Source organism: Poecilia formosa, unplaced genomic scaffold, assembly GCF_000485575.1.
Source record: "Poecilia formosa unplaced genomic scaffold, Poecilia_formosa-5.1.2 Scaffold178, whole genome shotgun sequence".
NCBI lineage: Eukaryota > Metazoa > Chordata > Actinopteri > Cyprinodontiformes > Poeciliidae > Poecilia > Poecilia formosa.
In genome coordinates, this window is record NW_006800117.1 from 168,617 (window position 1) to 184,998 (window position 16,382).

The 16,382-nt window shown below is 41.1% G+C and overlaps 1 protein-coding gene across 4 annotated transcripts in view; it reads right to left on the reverse strand.

The window, feature by feature from the left end:
• luzp1 (leucine zipper protein 1) overlaps window positions 1-16,382 on the reverse strand; it is a 37,696-nt gene that overhangs the window by 2,306 nt on the left and 19,008 nt on the right. For 2 of the 4 annotated variants that reach the window (XM_007565519.2, XM_016678295.1), the window contains exons 2-7: window positions 16,262-16,312; window positions 14,524-14,652; window positions 9,221-9,558; window positions 5,653-7,798; window positions 4,540-5,042; window positions 4,295-4,471 (exon numbers count right to left, since the gene is read on the reverse strand). In XM_007565519.2, the coding sequence (XP_007565581.1) occupies window positions 4,295-4,471; window positions 4,540-5,042; window positions 5,653-7,798; window positions 9,221-9,352 (2,958 nt within the window). In that variant the 5' untranslated portion in view covers window positions 9,353-9,558; window positions 14,524-14,652; window positions 16,262-16,312. The remainder of the gene's footprint in view (window positions 1-4,294; window positions 4,472-4,539; window positions 5,043-5,652; window positions 7,799-9,220; window positions 9,559-14,523; window positions 14,653-16,261; window positions 16,313-16,382) is intronic. The other 2 variants (XM_007565521.2, XM_016678294.1) reach the window with 1 other exon arrangement.

Genomic DNA, 16,382 nt, shown 5'->3' on the forward strand with positions numbered 1-16,382 from the left:
GCTGGCCGGCCATTCCCGGTCTCCATGGCAACAGACAGGAAGCGAGTCACCGGCCAGCACCGCCGAGCGGAGTGCTCAGCGTGGTCACTTCCTGCTGCAGACGCCGAGGGAGGAAATGGGCATTTTCTCCTTCTTTGGTCACCAAAAGTTGGTAAAACGTCTTAGAAAATCGCTGAACGGACAACCTGAAGGTGATTTGTGCTCCGGAAAAGTTTCTACACCTTTCATCACAAACTTCAGCCCGTTTATGTCAGACTCAGAAATTTACAAGCTATTTTCTAGCAGATTTTAGACTTTTTTCTTTCTGTATTCATGAAGGAGAAGAAAAAAAAGTGTGGCAGGCACATGTACTCAGCCTCTCTTAATCCAACAAATAAAATCCAGTTGCTGCCAGAAATCAGCTCCTATGTGTTGGAAAACTAGCATTTTTCAACATCCTGAGCACAACATCCTACAGTTTAACATGGTGATGGCAGCATAATGCTGCTGTTATACAATATGTTATTGTATAACAGTGACATATAAACAAACAGATAAAGGTTCGGACGGATCCAAAAGTCTGGAAAGGTCAACATTAAGAGATTCACCTTCACTGATATTTTAGGGAATCAGCTCTTCTGTCTGCTTGGTGAAAATGAAACCAGATGCAGTTAAAGGAAATAAACATTAAATTAAAGAAGAGAATAAAGCAGCAACACAGTTAAATCTGAGGCTGTTAGCAGAATCACTGACTTTCTGACCAAATCCGACTCAAACTCTGGTGTTTATCAGAACTGAATTAGTTTCCTGCAGCCTGAATGGAGACGAGCTCCTGTTAAATAAATCACTCTCTGCTCCAACCGGTTCTCCTCCTCTACACCGGTGTTAAGGAATGGTGTGGCGCTGCCAACCCAAACTCTTAAATCAGCCTCAGCGCGCTGCGCACGGCGGGTGAAACGTCACACCGAGGCGACTTCTGCTCCGTCTTCCTGCCCCGATCATCCAACATGGCGGCTCTGACCGGCAGCCTGCAGCGAGGACTTCACACACCGCTTTGCTGCGTTTCAGTTCAGCGGATCAGGATGTTTTTGGGATCTGAGGTCGGCCAAACATTCATGTCCTGACTGAGGTGGGGAAGGTTGAGTGGAAGGAAAAAGTGCATCAGCGTTTATAGAACAGTGAGGCTAAACTTATTCAGGAGTTTGAGGTTATCGATATCTGATATCAGAAGAAAATATTTAGCTTTTTTAAGCTGTATTAAAACAATAATCACTTGATTAACTTCAAGTTATTTATGGAAACAAATATCCAGCATAGATGATGAGGTTTGCCTTTCAGGACAGAAAGCTAGCAGACAAAAAAATCCAAAGAGAAAGAATTGGGAAATAAAGCAAATAAATCCTCAATAAATCTTTTTCTGTCTGTTTTTACAATCAGATTAAATTTACACATTTTAAAAACTCTGGGAAATTCTTCACCGACCAGCCAAGATGGAGATGAATCAATATTAATCCAGATGTAAGCTGCGATCAGTCCGCCTGCACTGCCTCCTACAGACTGACTGATTAACTGATCACACATTATTGATCCACGATCAGCTGATTCCAGATCTTTTCTGGGCTCAGCAGCTCACATGATGGATCAATTCTGCAGATTAACATGTTTTTCTGTTAAAAAAATTAACTAAGAATATGTTAAAGCCACAACTAATGATTATTTTAATAATATATTATTCTGACAATCGATTAATCAGATTAATTGATTATTCTGATGATTAATTAAAAATGGCCCTAGTATGCTAATTTTTTGTTTGGCAATTTAAAACATATTTATTCATTAGAAATACATTAAAATATGCAAATACATGTGATTTAATTAATTTTTAAATAAGAACATAAACATTTTATTCCCTAAAATGCAATAGCAGCACTCCGTTAGGTAACGCTTGGTCATTTGTAGCGCTATTTAGAGTAAATATGTTAGTTTAAATAGTGTGAAAAGCTCAGCTCTTTCTGCTTGATGTAATATTAAAACTGTTTAATGAAACTTATTATTTTACAGAATTTGAACCAGGTGAAGCTAAAACTGCCACTTGGGGATTTTTAGTGACATCTGAATAATCAAACATGTATGGATTTAATTATTATACTGTCTTTTCACCAATTCAAAATCTGTATTACTTTGTTATTTGACACCATGAAATTGGGCCTCTGTCTCTTTAAGAAGCTCCTGCTCTTTCTGAAGCTCTGCCTTCAGGAAGTCATCCAACATGGCTCCTCTATTAACCCATCAACCACGTTTTTACCAGAGTTTCTCTGAAAAATAGCATTTAAAGGACAGTAGTTCCACCAGGTGTTTGCTAATTGCTGCTAGCTAGTCTGAAGGAGCTGAGAGGGGGAGGAGCTAAGTCTCAGAGGCGGGGCTAGGTTCACTCAGGCGTTTGCCATTTGGTCAACTTGTTTGAAACTTCAGGTGGAACTTCAGGTGGATACATGGCACCCGGTTATTTCATATTTCTCCTTTTAAACAGTTAATATTGTACACTGTCTCTTTAAATACACAAATTGAGCATCTCTCAACAAAACAAATGCACACCACATTTTCCAGATTTACATTTGTCTTAAAGTAATTTAAAGTTTAATAATTTGTACTTTCTTTAGCAGGTTCTGCAGGAAGATGCAGCAACACACCAATGTTCCAGGTCTGGTTCTGATCCAGGAAGTGGAGACAGCGAGTCCCTTTGTGATGCTGCTTGAATAATGACTTTAGCCTAATAGCATGTGTCATAACTCTGAGTTTTTGGATACTTCTGCTTGGTTTTTACTTCTTTTTAGATGCCAAAACACAGCAAAGCAAAGCAGAACCTTAAAAATCAGGACAAATTAACCAAGTTGACCTATGAGCAGCGGGTTTTAACACAAACTCAAACCTTAGCAGCAGTTCTGTGAACATCCAGAGGTACGTTTGTGTAAAACAGCACGATACCGTCAATTTATAGCGCTTTTAAACTGCAACGGTCAATTTTTTCTTCTCCTTGAGGGTTTGAACCTTCTTTTCCCACAGTTGGTGTCTGTTTTTTTTTTACTTCCTTCCTTTCTACTGTGCCCCACCCTTCTCCCTTCTCTCTTTGTGCACTGAGGCAGAGGGAGGGAAGCCTGCAGAAACCGTTTCTGAAGTCGCAGAGCTCTGGCATGGAGGAAGAAAGACACAAACCGCTTCTTCTGGATGGATCCAGAAAAAAATTCACACCTGATTGGAGATTAACTTCAATCACATGTTAAAGAGAAACAGCTCTAGCGAAATAATTGCTGATTTAGAAATCATCTTAAGGTGCTTGGAAAAGATCTTTATTGTGCAAAAAAATCTAAAACTACTTGGACAATATGATTTACAGTATTCACTTTCCCTTCTGGATTAATAAAGTATTTTTGAATTTAATTGAGTCCTTTGGCTGACATTTGACAAAAGAACCGCAGCAGCTGAAAATGTAACCATCTATTTTAGCTAGCGCTAGTTTTTAAGCTAATTTTAGTTAATGCACTGCTGCTAGCGTTCTACATGTAGTGAATGTAATGCTCTGTGTTTAATGTTAGCCAACATGCTACTGTTAACATTTTAACTAGCATGTTAGTAAATTTTAGCTTATAGGCTGTGGCTTCAGTATCAGATGGAGTATGCTAATGTTAGCCCATATGTTACTATTAAGCTACTAAAAAGCTATCATTAGCTTTTTAGCTCATTTTGGTTTATATACTGCTGTTAGCATCACATCGTACATAAAGCAAATTAATGCTAACCTATATGATAGGCTTCACTAAATGGGAAAGAAATAGAGTGGAGGCAGAATTTAGTGGTTGGAGGATTTCTCTTTTGTGTTTGGCTAATGACTACGAGCCATTTTTCCTGCTAGCGCTAGCCTACCCAGTGTTTGTTTTGTTGCATTTACCCAGAATGCCCTGTGCTGTAGTCCATTTCCTGATTTTGGAGCGGTCTACGGTCCGCTTGGCGTTCACATAAGCATTCAAACCGAACCAGAGTTCACTTCAACAGAACCCAGACCGAGGTTTGTAGGCGGACCACAGTTCGTTGTTTTGGTCAGAGCTCGATTACACACCTCCGCAAACGAACCGGACTCTAGACAAACTAATCCGGTTTAATGTAACAAAGTTGGTGAGAATGCAAGTTGAAATCGGCTAAAACTAAGATGATGGGATCAGACCGGTAATGGTATTCATTCGCTTCATTAGTTCAGTCTAGAGGATGTGAAACAATTAAACATTCATTTTCAAATTAATATGAAAGTTTGTTGTCCTACCAGTGGTGCCTGGGAGTACGACCGGCTCCAGGACTGGGAGGTAACTGGTGCGTGGGGAATGGTCCTTCCCAGAATTCCTGCTTCTGTAACTGGAGACTCGGACCTCCGGTCTCGGCGGAGCATCAGTTCTTCTGCTTCCTTAGCGCTTGTCGCGCTGTTGTAACGCCGCATGTAGGCCTGGGACGGACAGCAGGAGGTTACTCGGTTGCTGTGCATTCTGGGTAAAGAGACTGGCTTGTTCTCACCTCTGCTGGTTTAGTTCCTTTCTGCGGCGCTGCGTTGTTCACAGCTTCCTCCGAGTCAAAGGTGGTCGCCCGGTACGCCCTCCATGTTGTCGCCGTCTCTGCTTCGTCTTCGGACCCGACGTCCATCAGCGCCTTGCTCGCCTTGTTTTTCCAGGTGCTCCTCACGGTCACGTTCTTCGTGTCTGACGATGCGTCATCCGCGGAGAGCTCGGTTTGCGTCTGGCTCCTCCAGCTGGTCACCATTGCCGTGCTGCTGCCGCTCTCGAAGCCCGACTCCGTGTCGTTGAAGTCTGAGGACCGGCGCCGGCCGCCGCGCTGGTGGCTCGCATGGCTGCTGGAGGCCTCCAGCCTGGAGGCACTGTGGAGTTTGGTCTTCGTCGGCACGTCACTGCGCTCATCGTCGCCACAGTCCTGGTCTTGGCACGGCCGCAAGGCAATTTCACTCTTAGGGATGGAAATCTCATACGGGACGGAAATGCTGCCGCGGTGGTCACTGCTGGGTCCTGGCAAGCAGCAGAGACACACAAATACCGTAAATGATGACAAATTATCTGTGTACTCATTTATTTCTGTTGTCAAAGACAAACAGATTCAACTAATTAACACCAAAACACTTTATATCACGTATATTTAAATTGATGTGTATTCGTGTATTTTTAATAATATTTTGATAATACATAAAAAAATAAATATTTTTCATAAATACTATTTAATATACAACAAGAACAATAAGTAGCATTAATAATAATGATCTCATTACTAACATATAATTTAATGCTAATTAGTATAAGATAAAAAATAGTAATACATTATTATTATTATTATTATTATTATTGCTATTATTATTAGCAGAAGTAGTAATAATAAGGATCATAATATTGATAGCATATATTACAAGAATAAAATGCAATACTTTTATTGATATCGTTTAAACAACTAATAATCCTATAAATAATCACATATACCATTATTATAACACTATACATTTTTGGAATAATAATGCTAATAAAACAAATAAAAATACTTTGTAATAAGAATTACATCATCATTATTATCATCATTATCAGTTATTAAAATGGTGGCTGTTATGTCGATGATACTTTCTGCACCTACCTATGACGAAGTTGCTGGTCGACGTGTGGCGCTCCTTCACCGGCATCGGCTCGCTGGATAAGCTGCTGCTGCGGCTGCTGGTTCTGGAGGAACTCGGGTCACTGGGGTAGATGGTGATGCTGCTGGTCATTTTGCTGCTGCTGCTCACAATCGGCTTGGTGGAGATCTTGGGTTTGCCGTTTGTTGACAAGGACTCTGAAATCATGACTTCCTTCCTGTCGATCTCAACAATCGCGGGCTTGATGATGGCCTTTGACCTCAGCGCCTCCCGGGGGCTGCAGACTCTCTGGATCTCGATGGACGACGGCGTTTGGACGGGAGTGTGGCGGCCTCCTCCGTCGGCCGGCTGCACCCTGCTAAACAAGTCCTCGTCGAAGGAGCTCCTGGAGGAAGACCCCTCCGACTGCGAGTCGTGGACGTGAGGGTATCTGGTGTACCTGGAGCTGGTCGACCTGCTGCTCACCGACGCGCTAATCGTCTCAGCTACAGGTTCCACTTCTGAGGGTCTTGAGCCAGTGGACTCGGTCTCAGATGCAGATGAATGGCTGTCTGAGCCGAGGTCGTTGGGCAGCAGCGGAGTGATGCGAGATCTGTAGGCCGTGTACGACCCGTTGGCTTTGGACGCCAAAGACTCCTGAACGGTGTCTGTTGGTTCCTGATCAGAGGCGGACACCGCCTCCTTCTCCGCTGCAGACACATTGTTCACGCAAACACTCTCTGGCACAGCGTCAGAGTTGTTCGACTCGGTGTCACTGCCTCCATACGCTTTAGAGAACCTCTCTCTGTTCTTCGCCTCGGCGTCCGTCTGCTTGAACGGCGACCTCTGAGGCTTCGGTTCATTAGCAGCTGGAGGGTAGCGGCTCAGGACGGACGCCTTCTTAACTTCGGAGGTATGCGAGGCTCCTTTAGGGCGTTCCTCAGGGAATCGAGACGTGACTCCGTTGTCTGAAGAAACGGTAGCAGATGTGGTTTTGGGAGTCCGTCTGTTCCTCAGAGCAGGACTCAGAGGCCGCTTTGTCATCTTTGGGGAACTCTCGCCTTTGCCCCTCAGCATGGTTTCTCTCCTGTGCTGAGGGGAAAGCTCCCGGACCCGGTGCTTTGGAGAGCCTGGCTCTGTAAACGCTGCAGAACTTTTAAATTTGGGCTTCTCTTGCCTTGTTGATACCGCCTCCTCGTTCTCAGCTTTGCCATTCTCCAGGACCTTCACGGGATTTCCATTGCCGTGTTTTTCGACATGCCCGATTCCTTTACCCCCAATCCCAGCTTTTCCACACAGCTGCATCCGGAGCTGCTCCACCTGTTCGTTCAGTTGGCGAGATCGCCTTTGCTCCATCTGAAACTTCTCGTGAAGCTCTCCGTTCTGGAACTGGGTGTTCTTCAGATCCTCCTCCACTGCCTCCATTTGCTTGAGGCGGTTCTTCAGCTTCTCCACTTCCTGAGTCAGCTCCTTTACTTTGTTGTCTTCCTCCTGTGAGCCCTTCTTGATCTCAGACTTGTTGATGATGCCTAGCTTCTCATCTGCTAGCTTCAGGTAGTCAAGGTTCTTCTTTCCTGACAGTTTACTTGTGAAGAGCGCGGTGGAAGAAAGTTCGTCCTCAATTCTTGAGCTCATGAAGTCTGAACGATCTGTACTTTTTCTTTCCTCTGAAAGCTTCTGAATGATCTTCTCATCCTCTCTTTGCTTCTCCAGCAGCTTCTTCCGCTCACTGACAAACGCCTGAGTGAAGGCCTTGAGCTTCTCCAGCTCTTTCGCCAGCGCCTGCTCTGCCTTGTCCAGCTTCGTCTCGGAGCCTTCGACTTCTTTCAAGCGCGCTCTGAGCGTCTCCAACTCCGAGGAGAGCTTCTTGGTCAGGTTCTTCTCCTCGTTGAGACTCAGGCACAGTTGGCTGCAGTCAGACTTGCTTTTAGCAAAAGCTTCCTCCAGTTTCTCCAGTTCAGCCATCCTCCGCTGAAGACGCTCGATCTCGCCCTTCAGCTCCTTGGTGAGGTTTTCCTCCTCTTCCAGTTTCTCACGGACTGTGCGGCAGAGGTCCTCTGCTTTGCGTACCTCCTCATCCTTGCCCTGGATCTTCAGCAGACGTTTCCGTAGCGCCTCCACGTCACCCAACAGGGACGAGTTGCTGCCTTCTGCTTGGATGATCTTGTCCTGCAGAGGAGGGAATCATTAATCATTTCTGTCCTAAAGCAAAATCTCCAATTTGTCCCTGCCTTCATCTACCATTTATCAACCATTTCAGACTCATTGAATGAGCAACAGAGTTATTTTCAGGTTGGGTTTGAAGACTAGAGTTCAAATTCATCAGTGGATATTCTGTCGTTAAGTTAGCTTGAAACAGCTAAGCTACATAAAAAAAATCCACATTTATTAATTTAAATGACAAAAGGTTCCACTGAAAAATATTTCTGGCCCCACGTTGATCTTGAAAACTAATGCTTTCCTTTAAGTGCAGATTTCATTTTGGGCAACTAGCCAACAGTTTTCTTATTTTTGGTTGTCCACTAGGGGGCTCCACTGTTGCCAAGGCAGCAAAATTTTAAGTTTTTCAGGTAAAGTTGCTACAGAGATAAAAGTTTTGTAGATGTGTGTCGCATGTCACATATACACAACTTTAAGGAAATTAAATATTTTCTTAAGTGACTTTAGGAAATAAAAAACAAATAAAATGTGAACACAAACATAATAACAAATACTTAATGATAATCATTTTAATCAATAAATAATTTATTATTGGAATAATAAACTACTATTACTACTGTTGTTGATAATCTGCATCAGTGATATTTTTACTAATGATATTTACTTATTCATCAATATTTTAATAACATTATTATTTTCAATTTTTGACAATATTTAAATATGCATTATTACTATTTATAATATGCATTATTTTATTATTAGCAATATTTTTAATAAAATTATGAATATGTTTTAGAAATATTTTAATAATTTTATTACTAGCATTTTAATAAAAATTATAATTTACATGTTAATTTCAGCAATATTTAAATTATTGCTAAAATTCTGATATATTCTACAAAATTTGTCATCAGCAATATTATATGTAATAATTATATCATTAATATCAGATATATTAATGATATTAATATTGAATTAATATTATCAATAGTATTTATTCTCGTGTAAAAAAAAATAAAACTGTGGATGAATTAAAAAAATTCACTTTTGAAGGGTTAAAATCCCCAAATACTATCATTAGCAGCAGTATGGATATTTCAGGGTAAAGTAGTTTTAACAAACTGTCTTGATGAAAATGCAAAACAATATTTGAATAACATTTTTACAGCAGTTTTGAGGAAACAGACCATTTTCTTCCTTTGGGTCTCGATTGGGAGTTTTCTTTAAAAATGTTTTTAATCCGACATGGCAGAAAAACTAATAATCCACCAAAATTAACCCTGGAGGCAACTGATCCATTTCTGGGTCTAATAATTATCATAAGCAAATTCATCTTGACATTAATTTAAAGTAAATTGTTGTAATAATTTGGTTCTGATCCCTGTAAGCTCAACCCAAACTGTTAAAGTCGTGATGCGCAGCGCCACCAACCTGCAGGTCGAGCAGCTCGTCCTCCGACTTCTGCAGCTTGTTGGTCGCTTCTTCCAGTTCGTCCAGCCTCCTGCCAAGACTCTGCAGCTTGTGCCGTAAGTGGCGGTGCGTCATGTCTTTATGATCCGACATGGCTGCTAACTTCAGATCGGATTCTTTTCTCTCTGTTTTCGACGTCCAGGTTATTTGAAAGCAGCGTTTTGGGACTTCCACATCTGTGTGGCAGTGATAGCAGGACCTCAAAGCGCTCTCCTGGTCCTCTTGTCAGCCTGACTGGTTGCGGTTGTTTAGGTCTCCAAAATTGCCTCTAAATGGTGTTTAGCAGACAAATCTGTCATCTGTAGGAGAGAAGGACAGGAAATGACACTAATTAGTCATCCGTGATTTGTCAATGTCAGTTGCTGTTCCCAAAAGTAGCAAGAAAGACAGAAAAATGAGTCAAGAGTGGCTGATTACACCCATTTTACACAGTAAAAACATAAAAAAAACACTCAAATAAATTTACTCTTCAACTGAAAAAGTTTGTTTCATCCTCCAAGTTAGTCAAACAGCTGGTTCATTGGCTGAATCAAGAAAAATGTTTCATGTGAGCAGAGATAAAACAGCTGGATAAACAATTCATTATTAATTTCAGTGTGGATTTCATGTGTTTATTAATGCTGCCTTAGAGAACGCTGCAGTCGAAGCTATCAGTGGTTCAGGACTTCAAACTTCATTACATTGAGTGAGTTAATTACAGATAGTCCTTTTATGGGCATTTTTCCTTCAATTTCTTCCCGCTAAGCTACATAAAAAAGCCTAAAAATGTTTTAAAATGTCCCATTTTCCCATGATGTTCTGATAGAACAGTCGGTCTGATAATTTCATGTTCTTATTATGAATCTGTTATAAAAACTAGAAAACAGTCAGTTGTTTTTGCCTTGAAATGCAAAACACATGTAAGAAAATATGCAGCTTCACACATTTTTACCATCAGAATCAAATGATTCATTAATTTAATGCTCCGTTACACATTTTGAAAATGTGTCAGTCACTTATATTCATATCAAGAGTTACTTTTTACACTGAACATTAGCACAATTTTCAAATCAGAAACTCTTTTTGCTACCAAGTTACTGAATTAATAGACATGAGCTCTACAAAAATATTTTTATAGTTTTTAATCTTATTTAGGTTCTTCAACCATCAGATTAAAGCAAAGCTCATCTTTCCAAAATCTCAGGAACTCCTGATCATTCATGGAGATTTGTTTTAGAAATATGGACTGAGAACGTTGATTTTAGCATTAGCGGCTACATGCTTAGCACTGAGATGCTAATTTAGGCTTGAAAAGCTTCTCTGATTGGCTAACTCCTTTTAGTACAACTTGAACACAACAGAAGTATTTTCAGATCCAATCAGATCCGTGCAGAAGCAGAAATTAACCTCCAGCGGGTTGGCTGCTGTTGGCAGATGTCGCTTGTGCGTCAGACTTATGGGTGTACCAGAAACGTGACAATAAAACGGTTCCAGCTTGGAACTTTTGTATGTAAAAGTAAAAAAGAAATTAATTGTTAAAATCAACGTAAATAATGAATATTTACATGCTAAAGTCCCAACCATAACAAATAGAAAACTAAAACACTAATCATCAGTTTTTTGTGTTTGTTTTTTACTTATTATTAGGAAAGCCATGTGTAGAGGACAAAACAAGTCAGAGAAGTAAATTTGACATATTACAGATCTCAGAACAGACCATGAATGCTTTTATAAATAATGGCACTTTTTAAAGGTGTATTAGAGAAACACTGAAGTGATTTTAAATGTTCAAATGCTAATAATTTGTTAGAATCATCCAAACAGACCAAGGAAATTTCTCCAGCCCGTCTTTCACCTTGCCCGTCCTTTGTAGTAGGTTTTGTGTGTGTGTGTGTGTGTGTGTGTGTGTGTGTGTGTGTGCAGCTCTGTTGTCCCACATCGATCCCTTCTTCCTGCTGACAGCAGCACATCTCGACCCACCGCCCGGCTGCTGCTCCCTCAGGACCGTCATTAAGAACCAGCAGATCACCAGGAAAGTCATGAATGCCACCAACATGGCCGCCCTGTCGGTCAGGGGGCGGGGTTAGTGGTTGCTACGGGTCACCACAGATCTCATGAATGATTCAGGTAGCAGGATCATCCCTCCCCCCATCAGTTTCTCACATTGACCACAGAGGAAGAAAGAAGGTCCATATCGACCCGATTGGAGGACGCCACATCTGGGCTCATCATCACTTATGTCCGCCTCCCCCAACCCGACGGCCGGCTCCACGGCTCCTCTTCCTCCCGCTTTACAGCCTCACCATCCTGAAGCCTGAAACCACAACTCAGGAGGATCTGTGCAGCTTCCTTTGACGTCTCGCCGTAAATCTGCGTCTATATGAACCATGTGTGCAGAACTCTTTGACATGTCATTACAGCTCCTTTAAGATGGAATAATACACTTTCTATACTTTTATTTGGTGCGATGAAACCCAAAGCTGTCTCCCCGCAGCTCATTAAAAGTCTTACTAGAAGTAAATATGCTTTGAACGTACACATGTCACCGGGTTGTTCTGGCTCAGTAACGCTGACATGCAGCAGATAAAGTCCTGGAGGAACGGAGGGAAGCAGCAGAAACACCTTCGCTCCGGAGGAATGCTCCGCGTTTTCCTCAGCCGCTTGCTGGGATCCACGACCGTCTCTGCGACTGATCCCAATCCAGCAGACTAAAAATACAGCATGAGATTCTTATAAATCCATCAAAGAGAGATTTGGTCAGTGGTGGAAAATATTTCAGCTCTTTGTGGCGGATCAGAATGAGGCTCGGGGAAAAACGCTGCCACTGAAAACTAAGAGGAGGGAAACGGTTTACCTGAGTTAGTACGCAGTAAAAGTAACATCATGACCAGCAGCTGTGGAGGCTTTATTGGGAAGCAAGTCATAAATCATCCTAAGAATTTATATTTGTACAAAAATCTGTTGAATGTTTGTTTTTCCCAGAGGCCCTTCTACTCTGACACACCTAAATAAAATTCAGTGCAATTCAATGCAAGGTAAACATTAACTTAGAGCTAAATATATAGCTTCCTAGCTAAAGATTCAACTTCACACTTAATATTTAGCTAACAAGCTAAAGATTTAACTTTGCTTTAATTTAGTACGAGGATAAACATTTAGCCTCATGCTAAATATTTAGCTGGAAAACTAAATATTTAGCTGGAAAACTAAATATTTAGCTTAAAACTGAATATTTAGTTGAGTTAAATAGTTATGGAGCTAAACTTCTGCTTGCTTGAGCACCAAATTTCAAGTCTTTCCACATATTCTGAAAAGGCTTTAACTAGGCCATTCTGTCATCTCTGACCGTACGTTTATTGTCGCCGTGATGGAAGATGAACCTCCTCTGCGGTCTGAAATCACTTACAGCCTCCTCACAGCATAATGCTGCCACCACCATGTTTCACTGTGAGCTTGATGAAAACTTCTGCTTTTTTTTGTAGGCCGTAAATTTAAATTTTCATCCCGTCTGACCGCAGCGCGTTCCTCCACTGGGAATAAAACAGTCGATTAATCTAAAGCTGTTTATCCGTCTCTGCTGTTTTCCTTTAATCTGAGAATAAAAGTCAAACATCTACAAGATGTGGCTGAAGTTTAGCAGAAAGGTTCTGTCAACCACTCCAGAGTTTCTTACAAACCCAAACCCACCCACACACACACACACACACACACACACACACACACACACACACACACACACACCAAGGTTACAGCAGAAAGCATATAATTAAGGCTTCAGGCCTGACCGTTCCCCTTTAGTACATTTTGTTCTGTTCTGAGGAACAGCGGGGGGAGAAGACCCGCTCTCTTCTTGCACTTGACGTTAACTTGGTTTTGAGGCTCTTCTGCTTCATAAACACGATAAACAGTCCAATCAGAAAGCACATCTCCTTACAGGGAACGGGCCACAGGAACGGCCTTTATGCAAACGTACTGATGTGTGTGGATGGATGCTGGCGCAGCCCGGAACCACAAGATGGCGGAGACCTGAAGCTTGGCCCGCACTGTCCCGTTTTCCAAGATAAAGAAGGCCGGCGTCCTATAATGGTTGGTTTGCCGTTTCCTGTGCTGTCGTGTTGCCTTTTCCCGTTTCTAGCACTCTGTCAGTCTAGAAAAATGTCAACATGGAAGGTACGATTTCATTTCTGCAAAACTACGACTGAAAGTACAAAAAAGGATCAACAAAGAACAGAGCTGCGTTTTTCCTCGTAGATTCTGACTGAAAAGCTGCAGACATGACGGTGGAGCTGAACGTCGTCTGCAGAAGAAGAAGAGTTTTGTTTTACGGGAAAAAAACGTGGAAGTGAACTGCATCGAACGACTGAGCAGAATCTGGGCGGCTGATGTTCACAGACGGTGGAAAGTTAGGAGAAGTCAAAAAATAAAAGAAATTATTTAAGCATGTCTGTCATTATTCAGTCAGATTTTCACCATGTTATTCACGTCACAGTTTCAAGATAAATATCTGAATAGTAACCTCAAAATTTAGTTTACAAAGTAATATTTAGTTTGAAGCTAAATTATTTAGCTTGCAATCAAAATCAGTAGGTCAGGCTTTTTAAGGATGTGTGATCGGCCAGAAAACCGCAATCGGTGCACTGCTACAAAAAAGAAGAGAAAAAAACTAAATAAAGGAAAATGTAGGAAAATAAAAAGAAAAAAGGAACAAATGGGAAGATAAGAAAAACGGATAAAACAAAAGCAAGAAAGGAAAGGAAGTAAAAAATTGTAAGAAAAAAAAGAGAAACAAGAATTTTTTTTATTATTAAAAAAGAAGAACTGAAACAGGAAAATAAATCCAGCAAGAAAAATTAGAGAAATTGGTAAAAGGGGAAAGTTAAAAAAATTAAAAACAAAAAACAATAAACAAATGGGAAGAAAAGGAGAAAAAACTGGAGAGAGAATTGGAAAAGGAAGAGAAAAAAGAAAGGAGTAAATAATATACAGTCTGACGCTCATCAGATATTTCTTGATAAATAGTTTGGTTGCTAAATGATGAAACAGAATTTTGTCTGACAACCTGATCAATAATCGAATCATCAGTGGATGTTTTGATTATTGTCTGGATTCGATTGATAAAAATCCAAAGTGCCTTCATGAAACTAAAGTAAATCTTAAATTTGAGCTCATGGATGTGCTGACAGCAGACCTTCCCCAACGATCCCAGAGCGAGCGATCTGCCCCGAGCAGAAACTCCGTGACCCGGTGAGAAGGCGTGAGCGGCTGGGCGGCGCTGCCCTTCGTACCTATTTAAAACTCCCAGCAGCTGCTCAAAGGCTCCAGCAGACATCAAACCCCGTCCGACCCGACCCGACCCGACTCGGGAGGCTGCGTCACACGATGAGCTTCCCCAGGAGGAATGCGAGAGCGTCACACTGATAAGAGAAAACACGGCGACACTCGTCAGAGTCAGCAGCACCGAGGGGCTGGGAGTGAAACCAGCAAACAGGAGCTACTGCAGCCTGCAGGACGGCTTCTCACAGTGCTGCATGAATACACCAAGATCTGGAGAAAAATGACAAAACGTTTCATATTCTGCTTTAAAAGAGGCCATCAAACCTGCTGTTGGTTAGCAGGATGTTCCACATTGGTGCACAAATAATAAAACACCTGAATTTATCTGATGGCCAGAAAATAATGAGTCCAGATAAAAAAAAAACTTAAAACCTCTAAATCAGAAAATGCACCTCGGCATTCATAAAGTTACAAATAAATAACAATAAATACATAAAATCTAACTAGTGTTTCATGTGTTTTCTTTGATGTTTGAGGAGCAGAAGGAACATTTCCAGTTTTATCTCATCTTAAAAAGGAAAAACACAGTAAATCTCTCTGCTCAGTTCTGATTGTTTGATTATTATTTATTTTGCCGTCTGGTTGTTCCTGCTACCGCCACTCCCCAAGCTGCTTTAGGACATAAATCACTTCTGCAATAAAAATGTATTTTTGGTCTGATAACATTTGGCAATTTTGGGTTTGCCTTATATGGAAGCGTTTAACAGCTTGGAGATAAATTCAGGAGCCGAATCTCATTTCAATGAGATGTAAAATGGAGCAGCAGATCTCATTTAAAGCTGAGATTCTGGTTTTTTGTTTTGTTTATTCTCATGTATAAACATATGCACAGGTATATGAATTCATGTTCCAAACTCCGTTTTATAATGTGCAAATGTTTACCTGTATTTCACTTGAAAGACAAAATAAAAAAATATCGTAAAAAAACTAAGAAGTAAAGCTTTCTTGTTTTAATGAGAATTTTATGCGTTGTTGTAACGACATAAAGTCGTCTCCTCTGACAGATTACAACTTAAAAAGGAATAAAGCGACACGCTGCGACTCTCCTCCTCTCCCTGGTATGACGCCCTGAGGTCAGTTTATCCCATCTGGGCCACCGTAGCTAAATACCAAAACAGTTTATAATGGAAGATAATGCTAAAGCGCTACATCAACATTATATGTAGTCAAAACTAACAATAAATCAACTTTGTGTTTACTGCAAGCTAATGCTGAGGTGCTAAATTCAGCCATGTTGACACCCACCATGTGTCAGTAACATGCGTTACGTCGCATCAGCAGCAGGACATTTACTCTCCTACCTTTACCCACTCCAAAATAAAAGCAAGAATCTAACGACTTTAAAAATTAACAGTCGATGACCAAAACGTCAACATCGATGTCAAACTTTAACCAACTGAAATTTTACAAAACAGCCAATTAATCTAGAAAGATGAATTTAGGGGAAGTGATGTGTGCTAAACTTTTTCAAATTTAGCAAAACCTGTAAAGCGCTAAGGGAAAAGTTAGCTCTGCTAACCCAGCCTGTCCCTGACCCAGCAGCTGGACGGTGCCGATTGTTCTCTCAGGTTGGTCACATCTGGACACGTTTGTGGTGGAAATGTGACAAATTGTGAAACAATTTTGAGGAGTGTTTTTTTTTTTGGAAAGCTTTTCTGCAAAGAGATGAAAAGAGTAAATCAGACTTACTTTAACGTTTCGTCTTCAGGACGTTACACTCCCCTCCAGAATCCCTCCATCCTGCAGGAACACACACAGAGGGCAGGAGGTTAGGCAAAGAGGAGCACTGGTCATCATAATATCAACACAC